The sequence below is a fragment of the Paramormyrops kingsleyae genome, chromosome 1 (assembly GCF_048594095.1).
Source record: "Paramormyrops kingsleyae isolate MSU_618 chromosome 1, PKINGS_0.4, whole genome shotgun sequence".
NCBI classification, from domain to species: Eukaryota; Metazoa; Chordata; class Actinopteri; order Osteoglossiformes; family Mormyridae; genus Paramormyrops; species Paramormyrops kingsleyae.
In genome coordinates this window covers 34,059,921-34,072,920 of record NC_132797.1, presented here as the reverse complement: position 1 = coordinate 34,072,920, position 13,000 = coordinate 34,059,921, and the positions used below count along the sequence as shown (strand labels likewise).

General features: G+C 43.9%; 1 protein-coding gene across 8 annotated transcripts in view; it reads right to left on the bottom strand.

Annotated features, from left to right (window-relative positions):
* Positions 1-13,000, bottom strand: part of ubr3 (ubiquitin protein ligase E3 component n-recognin 3) — a 56,406-nt gene that overhangs the window by 12,713 nt on the left and 30,693 nt on the right. For 4 of the 8 annotated variants that reach the window (XM_072714359.1, XM_072714362.1, XM_072714372.1 and 1 more), the window contains 6 exons: positions 10,088-10,237; positions 9,278-9,411; positions 8,989-9,099; positions 7,098-7,310; positions 6,621-6,757; positions 4,671-4,756 (listed from right to left, as the gene is read on the bottom strand). In XM_072714359.1, the coding sequence (XP_072570460.1) occupies positions 4,671-4,756; positions 6,621-6,757; positions 7,098-7,310; positions 8,989-9,099; positions 9,278-9,411; positions 10,088-10,237 (831 nt within the window). The remainder of the gene's footprint in view (positions 1-4,670; positions 4,757-6,620; positions 6,758-7,097; positions 7,311-8,988; positions 9,100-9,277; positions 9,412-10,087; positions 10,238-13,000) is intronic. The other 4 variants (XM_072714364.1, XM_072714369.1, XM_072714385.1 and 1 more) reach the window with 1 other exon arrangement.

Here is a 13,000-nt window from a genome sequence, read left to right as displayed (position 1 = left end):
TGATGAAAGCCAAAGTGAATAAATGGACTTAATTCCAGATGCTGCCTCGATTATTCACCATAGCCCGCCTTTACTGGAGTCAACGACAGAGCTTTTTCATGATCCATAAATAACAAACATCTCAGGCATTAATTTTGCTCTCAACACTCAATGTAGAGAGTGGAAGAAAAACACATTTATTAAAAAACTGCTTAAAAAAACTTGTAGCTAATACTTCACTTCAAAAAGCTAAGGACTGCATCCAAAAGCATCAAAAAAGCAAGAGAAAAACTGAATATGCTCAAAGCTAAAATTGTCATCCATGAACAACAGCACAGCATTCAGATACTCCACCAGAGAGGCTAGGATTGGGTATTACGGTATTATCACAGTACCATGGGGTGGGGGTGCAGCTGTTAAACTTGCTGGCAAATTTTACTGCTGAATAACAGAATGACAGTTTTCCAGGACGTTAGTGGGTGTCTGAATGCTGCTATCAATTTGTGGGAGACTCCTGAAACTTCCAGGACTGCTGGATGTCTATAGTATTTATTTATAGAAAAAAGCAGCAATAATTATAAGAATGAGATTCAATACAGAGCAATCAGGTCATTGTGCATTCAGAGGCGATCAAACGGCCTGCGTAATTTGGACCTGATCGCATACAGTGGGAACAAAAACAGTCAGATGTTGCTGTAACCTAAAGGAAAAGAAAAGTTTAGCATACTGCCAACTGCCAGTGGTCCTTTCTTCAGCTGTGAAGGATACTGAACACTTACATTTTCATCTGCAAAAACGTCCCTTTTACTGTTTTTACGACGGTTGTCCAACCTTATCCTATTAATGCCAGAATAATCATTAACCTACTTTATTTCCATATGGCCTCAGTGTAACCGTGCTACTATAGCAATTACAGGATACACACATCCAAGCTGGATTCCAGAATTTAAATGCTGAAAATGAACACTTTGATTGAAAAATAAGTCATAAACAATTTTAATCATTTACCGATAACTTTATTTACTATAATTACTGGGTCTAATATGCAGATGGTATAACACTGTGAGGAATGTAGCGGAACACTGAACTGGATAGGAGTAATTGTGGCTCTCTTTTTAGCAAGCCCATAGCAATCAGAATATCTCTCCCGGACTGTGAGCTGTATCCAGAATAAGCACTGGGAAAATGGATGGTTGGGTGGGAAAATCAACACCTCCTTTAGATGTTAACTGTATGTAAGCCTGCAGTCATATTTTAACATTACACATGCGATGAACAGCAAAATTACAACAGCTGTCTGACTGAATGCGCAATATCTACCAGAATTATGGAAAAACTGGAGCAATAGTGCCCTCTACAGGCAAAAGTTTATAAAACACCCCAGAAAAAAAAAAATCGAGTGTCTTTGTCCAAATTTCAAGTTGCTGATGTGAAGCGACATGGGCCCTCACATCCTCTGCAGGCTTTGGCCCTGAGCAGGTGACTTACTTTGACAAGATAAACGTGTCAGCACTCACACAGCAGATGCCGGTGTGCAGGGACAAGGCGAATGGCGTCGTCGGTACCCGAGAGAGCTTTCCCTCCATCAGCTCAAATAAACACGCCCCAAACTAGCACGCCTCTCCACCCCCAGCCTTCTCCAGAAAAGACTCCCGTCACCTTGACGCACATCTTGTGGCCTGACGTCACCGGCGCGTTCAAATCCGCCATCATCGCCATCTGCACTACGGCTGTGTACATGAAGGACGCGACACGACATCGATGATTCATCTGCGGACATCCTCCACGATCTCACTATGGATGATTTACTACAGCCACCAAAGCATTTCTCCCCCCCAAACAATTTCTCGAGTATTTGAAGTCACTGGATAGCAGCTTTATTTCTAGTCAAAGCCTCGATGGGTCAGTGTCGAAGGGTGCAGAGTCTCTACGGACCCCATCGTATGGACGCACAGACGTGCACAGCAGGCAGAGATGCCCCCCATGAGCACAGTCTATCTGCCTCTACCAGCACAGCAGCAGCGAGAATGGAGATGCCCTCTGACTGCAGATAACAGCCCTGCTCTCTTCCTATCATTTTCTCTGCAGTTCTATCAATCCGAAATGGAACTGTGATGCCCGGGTGACGACTTCATCCTCCCCCCCTGCGCTCGACCTACAGCTCACTGTAGATACATATACCTGGTTTCCAAGTACGACTCCACACACACCCAGCGGTGCCCCGAAAATAGGTCACATGTGCCTCTACAAATAAGCCTAGAGCCATACATGTAGATTCATTATAACCAGGATGTTAGTGCCACAGCTTTCCTGTTTCTACCCCGAGAAGAACATCCCATGCCCATGACAGACTCGACAGACATGCCCCCCTGGGCTGGTTCTTCAATACTGAATGCTTCTTCAGCCTTGCCATTGTGGGGGTCGAAAACAAATGAAAGCCCACACGGAGTACCCTGCACCCATAAATGACGCTTGGGGCATCCCTCAGAAAAGAACTTCACCAAGGGCTCAATGACGATGGGTACGGAGAATTTTTTGTGATCCATTTCATCTGAACGAACTCCTTGAACAAAGCTGCTGGGTCTGCTTGAATTCTTCAGGCAAAACAGCCCAAACAACAACAGGCTTGACTGCTCGCGCCCTTGTGCAATAATGCAATAATGTTTGCTCTGGAAGGTAAAACAATGCCAGCACACTCAAGCCTAGAAACAATTTGTCACTGTCTGATGAAAACCACGTTACTTTCTGACGATTTTTTACTTTACTATAGGTGGAGTAGACCTATTCTCATCTGTCTACTGACAGTGTCTAACTGACCAATAAAAATATGTTTTATGAAGTCATCTGTTTAACTAGTATTACCTGCTAGTTAACATTTGCATTCATGATTGTTGTTTGTATGAATTACTTCATTTATGGATTATATCGTAACAACATAATGTTAATAGCAAAACTGCTAGCTAACTAATATTGTCAATTGTGAATATTAAGTGAGATTAGTTTGTATCTTGTTGACATCGACATATTTGCTCACAAACAATCCACATAGTCCATTTAAAATACTTAACATTTACAACTGTTCAATGGTGGCAGTGTAAAGATTCCATAGCTCAGGTTCTGTTGGTCTAAGGGTCTCATTACGTTGCTTTAGATTTATTTTGTAAAGTAGTTTCTGGGAAAATTAGTTTTTTTTCATACTCCAGAAATAATGGATTTTGAAATGGATACATGTTTTTCATTGGGCAGCAACAATATGGACACGGAGGATGTTAGAAAGGTTTAGATATGCTAAGCTTTCAGGGGGGGGGGCTGGGTGTTTTTTTTTTTTTTTTTTTTTTTTTAAATAGATTTTCTGATTCAAATCAATCTTCCTTTGCATAATCCGATATAGATTCATAAAATTCCAAGATAGATTTTTTTTTAAATATCTGCCTTTTACAGTCTATGGCCTTTTCCTGTGGATGTGTGTTGCTTTAACCCCATTAATCTCGTCTGACCAGCCTCGTGCAAAAAGATCTGGTGACAGAAACAGATAAACATGGTGACGGCTGCTCCACTGAAGGTTCAGTCAAACCTACAGATAGATGTCTAGATGTATTTCAGATTTCAGAAACATGAGGACGGTGAAGAGCTGGACAAAAACAACTGCAGAAGATACTGCAGAAATACCACAAATCTCCGGAGCCATTTAACGAGACATTATCCAGGCGTGCAATCTGCAAAAACACCCTGTCCGAATCTAAAAGTCACATTACATAAAAAGTTTTTGTATTAATGTAGCTGCTTTGGGGTCAATTCGTAATGCTCGTTAATACTTTCAATGATGCACCAGGTTGGAGGGGAACTAGTACAAATTTACAACATTCTCTGAGAATCTCTTTCCTATCCAAGCAAAACTGGTATTGTAACTGAAATATCCCTAATGGAACTGAAAATCAAATCAAACTGGGACTTTGTGAATCGGAAATGAATCCATTCAGAAAATCATACTCTGTGAAGTATATTGTTTGCAGCTGTATTTAAGGACTAAAGCCTCAGGCGTTTTCCTCCGTTATTTGAAGTTTTGTTTACTCCACATTGTCTTTCAATCCCATTTGAATTCTCTTACGCACTTTGCAACAACTTTCTTCCAAACCTGCACCAAATTAAACAAAACCCCAATGCTGACCCCTTTAAAACTTTGCGCACGACTGCTATATTAACTAAAGCATTTAGCCTTTAGTGGTTTTGTCAAAGAGGTTAAAGTCATGAGCACAGGCAGTTCCATCGGTCATCATTTCCATTCCACAGGCCGACGGCTCTCCTTGGCCGCCCATTTGGTTCCTCCTAAGACAGCAGCTCACTTGGGGGGGGGGGGGGGGGGGACATGCCTTCCCTTTCCCTGCCACCTTTAATAGATTTTGAAACTTGTGTCTGCAACATTGTTGGTGGAAACTTCAGATTGCTAACACTATGCTAGGTTGTACTCTAAATCTCTTAATTCTTACCTTTGTGACAAAAACTTTGGGGAAATGCTTTGTATTGAAGCTAAATATATAAAGGAACAAACTTGGTTATGACCATGTTTTGTGTGTAAATCTCTGACCTGCAATAAACAGAATTCATAGCATTTTAAAGTGACTGCGACCTGAACTTCACCCACAACGGCAGCATCAAAACAACCAAGATGGCGGGAGAGAAGCTGCACTCACTGAGGCAGGAGCGCTTGGCAGCAGCGCTGGCCCCCCCGCAGCACAGGTCCCCGCCACGGTGGACCAGCTCCAGCTCCAGGTTGGTCCTGCGGAGGAGAGAGTCACCAGCATCCGATCAGCTTCACACGGGTGGGATATGAGTAAAATGACGGCGCAGAGATCATGGGCTCAAACGGAGCGTTCGGACCCCCAGCTTAACCGTACTGCACGCCTGAGACGATACCGGCGCCATCAGACAGGATTTCCTTCCAGCTGTGACACTTTACGGAGTGCCATGCTACATTTTTTCTTCCTTTTTACAACATTCAAATTACCCACCCCCTTTCGTGTTTGAATTTACCAACCCTTACACTAGCATTTCATTTAAAAAAAATCTCCTTGCTTTCTCCAAGCAATTAGATACAGAGAAAAGAATAAAAATCACATATGAAAAAAACACCATTGTGTGACCACCTGACCTAGATTGACCAATGGTGTACTTACAAGATTTCTGGACACCTCCAATATCAACATCTCAGGTAACAAACCAGTCTGCTCATTTAAGAACAAAACCCTGACAGCTTTTAAATAATGACATGATATAAAAAGGTGATATTTATACATTGCATATGTTGCTAAAATAAGAGCAAATTGAGTGGGGTGTTATTATGCCGGAGTCATGGGCTTATTCTGTAGGGCTGAAGAGGCGGAGGCTAATCCTCTCTTTCTGGGAGGAAAAAAAGCAATTTCACATTGATAATGTGGCGGCACAGAGCTCCATCTGCCTGCCGCTGATAAGAACCCTGGTGCGACAGAGGAATTTTCCACTCCTCAGGCAATCCGTGCCGCTTTCTGCGTTTAGGAAAGCTGGCAGGTTACGGGGAAGAGGATGTGCTGGGTTGGCGCAGGCGGAGGGAACACGAGCAGGCGGCCCATATAGAAAAAAAAGCACCTGATTTGCACCTCTCCTTAAATTGGTGCTAATAAGATGACTAAAGCATCTTAAAAATCGGTGCCTCACTCAGAGTGTTTTCTGAACATATGAATGTTTCAGACAGAGACGGCAAGAAATACAGGGAATAACCATGACTAGAGCCAATGGGAGACTGACGGATGCCTTCAGGTCTGGTGTATTAACCGGTCTGGTGAACAGGTCATGCAGGAACGAGTCGGCAAACATAACCTGGGTTCTTAGTATGACCCTGTAGGAAGCCCTTTGAGGAGGTTACCAAACTTGCCAAAAAAAAATAATCACTAATCAATCCAGCCAATGAAATTCTCAGATTTCTGAGATTACTGAGCACACTAGGTAATACACCATTAAATTCAATTATGTTGAGACCTGATGTTGCACGGGGACAAAGCTGTGATAAGGATGGGGTAGTCCGGGGTCAATTCCCGGGGGTGGGGTTTCAGAAAGGCCACCTGCCCTTGTTATGTTTTTACTCATATTTGAAGATACCTGGCAGCCACATCTAGAGGACATCGGCATATGTAAGTTTCTTAACTAACATTTCATTAAAATGTACAAGACAATTCAATATGAACATTATCCCGCCTATGAAATTCATGCGGGTACCACAGAGACAGAGGCTCAGCAGGCTGCAATGCGGCCTCCCGCCTCCAGGGCTCACAGTATGAATCCTGTTGCCGACTGTTTTGTTGACTTTGCAAGTTCTTCCTGCATTTGCACAGGTTTTCATCTGGAGCTCCAACTTCGTCCCAAAGTGCAAAAACATGCAGCTAGATGAAGAGGAATCTCTAAATTTCCCATGATGTGTAACTGTGTGTGTTTTAAGCGAGTGACCTGCCACAATTTGGCATCCTGTCCAAACTGGTCCCAGCCTCAAGTCCACTACTCCCTAGAATAAAGTTTAGCCTCATTTATTATGATGGGTGGATGGATGGATGGATGAATGGAGTACATCTCACTTCTGTGCAAAACCAGGGGACGAGCTGCACTGATCTCACCTAGCTACGGAGTACATGAAGAGGAAGTCGTTGTCAGGTGACCCAGGGGTCTTTCCATAGTCCATGTACTTCTTCTGGGTCGTATTCTTGATGTCTTTTATCACAGACTCCATTTCTTTAGTCAGATTGGATTCGGTCTGAAAGAAAAACGTTAGTGGATAGAGGGATTCAGATTCTCATCCTCGGGGGAGCCGAGATGAGACCCGACAGAGGCTTCGGTTTAATGGCGCGTGGACGGCGCGGCACTGAGGAGAGTCGTCATCACCACGGAGGCCAAGGCGACCAGGCATGCGTCATTATTTCAGCACAACTAGAGGCTTGAGATCCATTTCACTTCAGCCCAAAAAAAGGTTGACCCTACAATTGTAGACAGGATGATCCTCAGAGAAGAATGAGCAGCTTGAGGAGGCATGCTAGGGAGTGGGAAGGGGAGGTGTATGTGAGGATGGGGGAGGTGGATGCAGATCTCCGCCTTACAGCTGCGCTTACTGGAAAAGCGCCCAGCTGGTCCTGCAGCTCCTCCACCTCCTTGACAAGCACGGTTAGGCCCTTGTTGGTATGACCGTGCCACACGCCCCTCTCCGTGGCCTGGCCTGGCTGGCAGGGCAGCACGCTGTTGGCAAACTGCCGGCACAGGGGGCAGGTGAACTCGCCCTTCTCCACCGAAGAGCCTTGGAGCACCTGATCATTCTGAGAACAGGCACCACAAGTCAGACGCATGCATCGCCAGGAGAACAAGAGAGAAGCCTTCTAATAGCAAAAACGGCGAGTTACGTCCAACTGCTATGAAACCTTTCATTCGCTTTGCCCACTTAGTTCAGCCTGACCTCTAAAGAACAGAAAAAAATACAGGCTGCGCTTTTGATCCTATTAACAGGCTTAATCACTCTTGACAAGCCCTAAATGTTAATTAAAACAAATTAGAACCCCTTGAAGTACCATTTATCAATTACAAAGTATTATCATTTACTGTTAATTTTCACCTTTGTTTCTCTTTCTCATAGATACTCTGAAGACAAAGGGAATAACTAGCTTATCTTCACAAATTTGGACCTAATACACTAAAACTATATTTTTTGCCCGCAATTAAACCATACATATCTGTTAATATGATTCATAATAAAAAGAGTATTCAGTTGGCTCCATTGAGTTACTGCCCACATTCTGTGTATGCCACCACCCTATACACAGATTTTACACTTCAGCACACTGACTTTAATTCTTCAAATTAAAATGGCCAGCAAGAGAAGGCCTGGGTTGTTCGGAGGAGTTTATTACATAAGTAAATAAAATAAGACAAGAAAGACGATTTGACATAGTTCCTCTCACAGATTTGCTTCTGAAATATACCTATATATACACAATTGAACTTGTATGGAGGAAGCAGGAATACAAATGAAACAAACGCTTATACATACACATTAATATAAAAGCACAGTGTAATTAAGGAGCTTAATGAAGAGCTGGAAAGTACAGATGCTCCTCTACTTACAAACGAGATACGTTCCGAACGGCCGTTCGTAACTTGAAATGTTCGTAAGTCGTTATTCAACATCATTTTAAGGGTACTCAAATCTACATGCATGAGTAAGTATGGGTCATGTGTGCCATGACCCCCTCACTACCTTGTGTGGAATCCCTGTGTCATCAGCTGCTTCTAGTTGTGTTAATTAGTCTTGTGTATTTACAGTAAATCCGTGTTAGAGTATGTTTCCCCAAGTCTGGTCATTCTGTCATGCATTCGGCATAGAGAAGCAGCACAGGAGCCAGCAAAATCAGGTGAACACAGAGTTTATATCGCGGAAACACCCAGGAACATGAAAACGACGTCAACACGTTAATGACCAGACTGGGGAAACATACTCTAACGTGGACTTAAATACACAGCAACAATCAACATGAATTGAAACACCTGGTAACGCAAGGATTCCACATGAGGTAAATGAAGGGGCTTGGCACACGGGAAGCTCGGACAAGTATGATATAAAGTCAATATATGTTTTCTTATCCTAAAACACATTACTAATGATACATAAAACATAATGGATGCACAGAATATTTCACAATAAAAATGAAGTAAACTTTGATCTCGAGAGCACATCTTACTGATACGCAAGTACAAAGAACTGGGATGCTGGGAGTAACGGCCAGAATTCGTACTAGGTGACTTGGCAGACTTTGATGTTGCGGACAGGAAACGGGAGCCTGACAAATGCAATTTGGACTTACAGTCCTCTTCGTTCGTATGTCTGAAAGTTCATAAGTTGAAGGTTTGTAAGTAGAGGAGCGTCCGTACTCAGTTTCAATAGAGGAAAACTGCAGAATAGGAGGACATGAGGTCAGTAATGAGTAAAGGGATGCAGGTTACCCTCAGAGACTCCATGTAGGACTTGTGGCAGTCGATGTGCAGTGTGTGGCCGCATGTCTGCACATACACACCTCCATCCCAGCCGATAGAGACCGACTGCAGGCAGGAGCTCTGGAGAAGGACACATTCTTGGTTAGGGTTAGCACAGCCAAGATCAGCAGTGACAGTACGGCAGATCTCAGGCACACACTTCTGAAACATGAATATTCAAAGTGATTGGAAAAGGTAACACGATGTTCAGGAGTGTGACAATGCGCACGCCCCGACGGGGTAATAATCAGACGCTTACGTCTTTAAAGAAGCGCTGCAGGAGGGTGAGCCGAACGTCATGGACGGCGCCGCAGGTGTCCGCCGGGTAGATGTGCTCCTCGTCGCTGGTGGGCAGTTTCTTCGGCTCAGTGTTCCGGCACCGGTGGCCCAGCACTGGAACGCGCAGTGACCGCAAACACATCTCAGGGGAAGGGAAACTAAACGCGAAGCAGCGAGCACAACGTGGACGATCCCTTCCCCTCCCTATGCCAGGACAGCGACCGATCATCGATAAAATGGAAGCATGAGGACCTGCAAATCAGCCCCTATCTTTGTAATCCAATCAGTCTGTGCTACTGAAGATGGAAAAACTGCTCTCTTAAAATGACCCTTCATTTATCACAGGAAAGGTCACTGACAATGAGCAGACAGTTAAAGCTCCTCAACTGGATTTACAATCAATCTCATTTTAAAAACAGCCCAAGAAACTGAAATTTTTATAGCTTCAATAGCTGAATTGTTTTTCTTTCCATCTTAAAGCTTATGAAACTTTACTAGTACTGTAAAGACCTAATCATTGCGTTCATTTCATATTGTTAAACTGAATATAAACAGATAATATAAACAGACTTTTCATATTCTGGCATGCAGACTTTCAAACATGGGGGAGAAAATAATTTTACAAAAAAATCAATTAAAACCACCAACCTTTCTGTTAACATGTTTTTTGTGTAATGTGGAGGGCTTTGAGTAATGTAAGAGGAAATGTGATTTAGGACAATTAAGAGGTAGGGATATATTTATCTGGTTCTGTATGTGTTGTGCAAGCATGCACAGGACAACGCCCTACCAGAGGTGGCCTGGAGCAGGACCACCAGGCCGGTGGGCCGGTCGTCGGTAGAGGGTCCGCTCTGACCACAGATGACACAGTCGTACAGGACCTCAGATTCTGGCTGCTCCAGGGCATCCAGGTCCATGGCCACGTCACCATCAGGAGACTCTGGAAAGAAACACACTGCAGCATTACACTTATTTATTTAAGACACTTTTGTCTAAAGTGATGTATGAGTGAGGATCAGAGATCAATGTCCTAAAATCCTGAAGCAAATAGGGTTAAGAACTGTGCTCAGGGGCTCGACAGTGAAATTACTCGGGCCAGCCGGTGGAATTTCAACCAGCAATGTTCCAGATATGGGAAGAGATCTGTAACCCAGAGTTACATGCGGCCCGCAACCAGTCAGGGTTCGGGCAGAAAGTACCAGCGCTCAACGCAATTTACCCGCAAATTAAACAGGCAATATTAAAACCAAATTCAAAGCTGACGCAAGCTTTAAACCATGAAGCTTTTCAGCCATTTCAGGTAAACGTGTCTGAGGCAATGAATTGTGGCAAACTATGAGTTAATCTGAAGGAAGAAAAGCTACAATTCCACCCACAAACTCTTTAGAGACAAAGTATCTGTGCTCCTCTGACAGTTTATTACCGCTGACAACAGCTCTACCATCCCCTTAAAAAAAAAGATATTACACAAGACTCAGCAGTCGTCAGGGTTGTGCTGAGAGCTGCACTTAGTCCATCCTAAGATCAGCAGCACCCCAGAATCCCAAAAATGTGGAATTGAACATGAAGGAAAAATAATGATGTGTGTCTCTTTGGAATTTCTTCCCAGCAACCTCCATGAATATGTTTAATTTCACTAATCCTCAAAGTCTGACTTGGCGCAGCCAAGGGGTGGAGGGGCTGCGGTTTTAGTGATCACAGGATCGTGTCATTGCTTTGTGCAGATCATGTGGTTCTGTTGACCTCATTGGGCTGTGACCTGCAACATGCACTGGGGTGCTCTGCAGCTCAGTGTGAAGTAACAGGACCTCCAAATCTGAGATAAAGGTTCTCAAACAGAAAAGGGTGGATTACTTCGTACAGGTTGGGAATGAGTTACTGCCTCAAGTATCTCGGGGTCTTGTCCACGAATGAGGGATAGAAGGGAGCGCAAGATAGCAACACAGATTGGTGCAACACTAGTAGTTATGCGGGTGTTGTATTGGTCTGTCGCGGTGAAGAGAGAGCTGAACTGGAAGGGGAAGCTATTGATTTACTAGATGATCTATGTTCCTACCCCTCAGCTATGGTCAAAAGCTTTGGGTAATGAGCGAAAGAATGAGATCGCAGAAACAAGCAGCTGAAAGAAGTTGCCTTCACAGAGTGCCTGGGCTCAAAGTTGAGCATCGAAAGGAACCAGTTGAGGTGCTCCGGGCATCTATCTAGGATGCCTCCTGGACACCTCCTGGGGAGGTGCTTCAGGAATATTCTACCCGGGGGACACCCTGGGGCAGACACAGGACACGCTGAAAAGATGATATCTTGCAGCTGGCCTGGGGGTGCCTTGGTATTCCCCAGAGGAGCTGGAGAAGGTGGCTGGGGAGAGAGAGGTTTGGGCATCCCTACTCAAATTGCTGCCCCCATGGCCCAGATCCGGACCTAGACAACAATGGATGGATGGATAGATAATCCTCACAGAACCATCATACAAAAGCAGAAAACCTGGACCCATCTGAAGCCCGACTTAAATACTCCATTACATCATGTTTCTCTAATTGCAACTGTCTCAAATTAATAATCACAAAGCAACCCCCCCCTTGATTCTGATCAGGAGAAAATGCTGGAAGATGGATTGAAATCTGACACACAAAACTCTGAAAGACAACAGCCCGCAATGTGGGGGGCAGGGGAAAGGGACCACAAGGTGTAACAGAACGATCATGACCCATGAGTCACCACTAGCTAATAACTGGGTGGTACAGTATGTGGCTGAGGGGGTTCGGCCTAGAGCCTGTGATGGGAAGCTTGCCAGTTAAAGCTTCTGCAGAACAGTCACAACTCTGTTGGGCCCTTGAGCAAGTCCTTTAACCCCCCTGCAATGCTTCAGGGGGGGTCGGATATATAACTGAGCCTCAGCCCGAGACCCCAAGCTTCATTCTCAAATGCATATGTGTGTGTATGTCTCAAAGGAGAACAAATGAGACATGCAAAAAAGAACCATTCCAACATACCTGGCCACAAAAAAGTATAATTTTAAAAACAATAACTGGCAGGCATTGTCAAAACTGGGAAAACAAGCACTTGGCTCTCTCTCTCTGTCTCTCTCTGTCTCTCTCTCTGTCTCTCTCTCTCTCACACACACACAGTCACTATGGTAACCATAATGGTTAGTAAGGGCCTACAAAACACAAAGTATTCTGACTCCCCTTTCAATGAAGGCATTTATCCACTCCATTAATGCTTAATATACAGATATCCAGGCTTAACAAAAAAAGAAAAGAAAAGAAAAGCGCTGCCAACCTTCCTCACTCACAAAAGGACTAATAAAACCCCTCATAGATGAGAGAATATCAGAATACGTCACAAAATAGGTATAATCTTATGAAAATTTGGAAGCTTTTCAAAGTCGCAGAAAGAGCGAGAGACTCAGCCAGGCAGGGAAACTGCGGTAGAGATAACAGCAGACATTTAATTAAAACGAAGAACGGGCAAAAATAATTAGCCTAAATGTGTTTTTTTATACGTTTCTTGGGGACATGGAATAGATTCAGAGATCATGTGGCTTTCACACCTGCCAGGAAACACGGACCCTGAGGCTTTTAGAGACCTTTTAGTCACAAACACATCATCATCTCAAACACTGATTTATTTTTGCGGCTTTTAAGAAAACCGCATATTCTATTAAGTGCAGGAGTATCCCATCTATTCAAATAGTATTCCCAAA